Below are 4,143 nucleotides of genomic sequence, written 5' to 3'. Positions count from 1 at the left end.
GGTTCATGGTGGATGACTATAGGCCCAGCTATTTGGGAGGCTAAGGTAGGAAGACTGATTACACCCAGGAGTTTGAGGTTGCCATGAGCTAGGCTAATGCTGCGGCACTCTATCCTGAGCAAAGGAGCAAGACTCTGTCTCAGAAAAACAAAACTAAAGACCCTCTGCTTCATATCCCCCACCCCCCACCCCCTGCAAGATTGATTTCTGGCACCCAGGCCTGACTCCCATAGCCCCCACAGTGGTGGCTCTGCCTGCCGCTCTGCCTTCACCAGCCTGTTTTCATGTTATGGCCACACTGGTCACAGCAAAAGAGGCATCCTGCCCCTGCTCAGGCTCCCCCCACCCCACCTGCATCATCTCCACCAGGGCCACCAAGTCCGCCAGGGATATTTCATCCCCAGTGATGAACATCCTGTCCTGCAGAAACTTCTCTTCAAATTGATCCAGACTCTTCTTCACCTCTCTCAGGATCTCTTCTGTTTTCTCAGCTGGAACCTCCTCCCCTGTGATCATTGGGAGCAGCAACTGGCCAGGGTTGGGGAGAGGAGAGAAGAGGAGGCTGGACCCCAGCCCCACCTGTCCCCCAGGCCTGTATGTTCCTGTCTACTAGACAGACATTGTATGCTAATAAGATCATAAAGTAACGTCACCTCTTTTAACAGTTCTGATTGGTGGATGTTACCCAGGATGATCTATTCAGAAGGCTTTGGGGAGCTCAGCAGGAACAGATTCTGCAATTGATTAGTGATGTCTGTCACAGTCATAGAAGTAGTGACATGTGTACTGGTTATCAGTCATCTTCAAATTTGCTGATCTCTATGGGCCCTTTGATTCTGACAATTCTCTGCCCTGGCGTGAGTAACATCAGCTCCTTGAGTGTACCCTTCCCCTTGTCTGAATAACACTTTTTTGTACCCAGTGGTTTTGGCCATACTCCAGACAGCCCAGACAGGAGAGAGAGCTGAGGAATGAGGCTCAGAGAGGCATGGAGACTAGCCAGAGCTCACCAACGGTTACTGGGCCCAGGACTGGACCTCAAGATTTCTGACTTGCTTGTCTGCTTGTCCCCAGTCCCCAGACATGGCTCTGCTCACCTTGATCCAGAGCATCTTGTTCATGGGCAGTTGAATGGCTGTGTGCTGCCAGGCCATGAACTCATCCACGCGGGCACGTGTGTGCAGGTCTGGTGGGTACCAGTGCGAGGGTGCACTGTACTTGCGGCACAGGTAGAAGAGGATGGCCACGCTGCAGAAAGGGCAAGTCAGGGGCTCCACTCTTGCCTTCCTGAATGCCTCAGCATGGTCTAGGACTAACTTCTGGGTCTCCCCTGCACAGGCAGGCTCTAGGCAGGAAGGAGCCCAACGGATACCAGGAAAGGGCTCCTCCAAAGCTGTCAGACAGTGAGGGAGGGCAAGGAAACCTGCAGGGTGAGTAGGAGTTGGTGGGTGATGTAAGAAGAGGCAGGCCTGCAGGGGAACAGCAGGTGCTGAAATGTCAGATGAGAGGTAACCAGGTGAATTTGGGAAGAAGAGATTAGGTGGGTGTGAGCAGGGTGGGGAGTAGTGAGACCATCAGAAACATAGTGGAGGCCTTGATGAATGTCCCTGGGGGTGCAGGAAGGATGTGGACTTAATCCTTATGATTCGGTTACATACACCAGGGGATGAGAGGATCAGTCCCTCTGGTGTTAGAGGGAGGGTGTGGCCAAGACAGCAGAATCACCAACAAGGAGGGTCATTGGTGTCTGGGAGGGGCAGAGGCCATGGGGACCCAGGAGGAGAGGGATCGGAGACACACTCTGGGGGATGTCCCAGACCTGGCTGATTGATGGCTAGTGTGAGAAACTCCCCAGGACAAAGGGCTCTGATTCTTCATTATCAACAACAACAAACATGCAAAGTCAAACATCAGGGCATGGAGACTAGCTATTAAAAGAGGTAGGAGAGACAGATCAACGTGCTACAATACTGGAAATTTCTTTAAACTCTGACTCAAACAAACTGCCAAGAGAGTATTTATGGGATAATCAGAGACTTGTGGATAGAAACTAGTTACATGATGAAACCCAGGAGTTGTTGTTAATTTCATTAGGTGTTCTAATAATATTGTGGCAATGCTTTTTTTTGTTTTGTTTTGTTTTTTTGAGCCCATTTCTATTAGAGATACATTCCTAAGTATTTGTGGGCGAAACGATAGGGCATCTGGACAGCAGGGTGACTGACTTGGGGACATATGATGCCACATGGGCTCCAAGTTGACAATGGTTGGAGTTGGCTCTGAGTTGTGGGGTCATTATGTTCCTCACTGGTTAATACTGGGGTCATTACAAAAGTTTTGAGATACACAAAAACCAAGAATCATAAAATCTACACAGACAGAAACAAATGAAGCCCTTCTAGCAACATGGATAAGCTGAGCAAGTTGAAACTTGCACGGGTGAATCAGAGGATGCTGTCAACTGTGTTGCTTGGAAGTGAAATAATGGATCATAATGCTGTCTCAGAACTTTCATAGTGACCCACATATTCCTTATGTAAAGTTTCAGTGAACACGTGAAAGTTCCCACAGTGAGAAAGACAAACACTCCCATGGAGTCTCCCAGGAAGAGTAGAGACAGATGGCAGAAGGGCCCTGGGGAAGAAGGTTACCTTTCAGATAAGACAAACTTCCCATTTCTGAGGCTTGGCAGCTTCCGCAGTGGGTTGATCTCGATGTATTCCCTGCTGTGGTGCTGACCTGAGTGGGGCAGGTAAGGCCTGAGACTGTGATGGCCCAGGGTAGAAAGATGTGGGATTTCCAGGGACAGAAATGCCTTCCTCTCTGTTTTCTCAGGAAGAGGAAACAGACCTTGAGGGACACTGTGGCTCACCCCAGGTCGTAGGAAAGGCAGTGACAGTACAGGGACCGGGATCAGGGTTCTTACCTCCTGGCCTGCCCTCACCCCAGGTCCCAGTCATGACCTCCCCCCTGTGCCCTGCCACCCAGATGACCCTTGGGCTCAGAAGCTGCAGGTGTCTAACCCCCTTTCCCAACTCTGGGCATGAAGCGCTCAGGGGCCCCTCACCCCTCAATATCTCCTCTTGAAGAGGAGCAGGACACCTGCAGCTGGTGGCAGGGAGCCTGGGCCCAGCCCAGAGCGGAATGTCCAAAGGGGAGCCTCTCAGCCTCAGTTGGGATCCCCTGAACAGGGATGCAACATCGGGGAGATGCTGAAACTCTCCCTGGGCCAGCCGCCTTGGGTTGGAAGCTTTTCTGGGACTCCATTCACATCCCATTCGCTTCCACAGCAGCTCCCGTGTCTCTTCCTCTACATTCTAGACTAGAGCCTTCTGCTTCTGTAAGCTGAGATTCTGGACCCCCTTGTGTGTGGGGGGCAGGGCTGGAGCCTGACCCCCTGGCCTCCTGTGGGGTCAGCACAGCCCTGAGCAGGTCTGCACTCTGGGAGGTGGAATGGACAGGCTGCGCCTCCGCACTGTGCCAGCCTTGTGGGCAGGTGCTACAGGGAAAGGGCCACCCCCAAGAAGGGAGAAGGGGAGCCAAGGTTCTCAGTTCCTACCCTCCCCCCTTTACCCTAGAAGAGCCTGCTCATCTGGGTGAGGGGGCAGTCACTACTGGAGACTGGCGAAGGCAGGGATGCAGCCTCCATGTTTCTTGGCACCTTTTCATTCCCTGTGGACTTTTGTGGGGTCCTATGTCTCTGCACCTCCCTGTGTACCCTGCCTCCCCCCCAGGACCAGGCCTCCCTGCTGCGGAAGACCTGACCTTTCAGCAGATCCACAAACTGGAAGTCGAAGGGGATTTTGTTCTTCTTGGCAAAGATGTAAACTGCGCGGCATGGTGCAGACAGCAGGTCCAGATAGAGCTCCAGGGACATGTCAGGACTCGTGAGGCAGGCTCCAGCTGCAGTGGGCCTGTGGCAGACTTGAGCCTGTGTCCAGCTGGAGCCCCTGTTCCTGTGCCCTCTTTTACCCAGGCCCAGGACCTGGCATTCTAGAACTTCTTGTTTCCCTTGGTGTTGTCATGAGGCCAGGAAGCCTAGAACTCTCAGAGCAGCAAGGGTTCCAAGGCAGCTGAGGAGTGAGCTGGGGAGATGCCCCTGGCACAGGGCTGGGGGAGGGTTGTGCTCCTGTCTCCTTATCC

General features: G+C 52.8%; 1 protein-coding gene across 3 annotated transcripts in view; it reads right to left on the bottom strand.

The window, feature by feature from the left end:
* The window catches only part of LOC100957096 (glutathione S-transferase theta-4), a 38,280-nt gene that overhangs the window by 32,808 nt on the left and 1,329 nt on the right, over positions 1–4,143 (bottom strand). For 2 of the 3 annotated variants that reach the window (XM_012813714.1, XM_003803294.2), the window contains exons 1-4: positions 3,766–4,137; positions 2,652–2,739; positions 1,098–1,248; positions 352–528 (exon numbers count right to left, since the gene is read on the bottom strand). In XM_012813714.1, the coding sequence (XP_012669168.1) occupies positions 352–528; positions 1,098–1,248; positions 2,652–2,739; positions 3,766–3,877 (528 nt within the window). In that variant the 5' untranslated portion in view covers positions 3,878–4,137. Of the gene's footprint in view, positions 1–351; positions 529–1,097; positions 1,249–2,651; positions 2,740–3,765; positions 4,138–4,143 lie in introns of those variants that run through there. The other variant, XM_012813715.1, reaches the window with a different exon arrangement.

Source organism: Otolemur garnettii, unplaced genomic scaffold, assembly GCF_000181295.1.
Source record: "Otolemur garnettii isolate 467f Iridium unplaced genomic scaffold, OtoGar3 scaffold00292, whole genome shotgun sequence".
Taxonomy (NCBI): Eukaryota; Metazoa; Chordata; class Mammalia; order Primates; family Galagidae; genus Otolemur; species Otolemur garnettii.
Note: the sequence above shows the minus strand (reverse complement) of the source record. Positions and strands in the feature narration are given on the sequence as shown.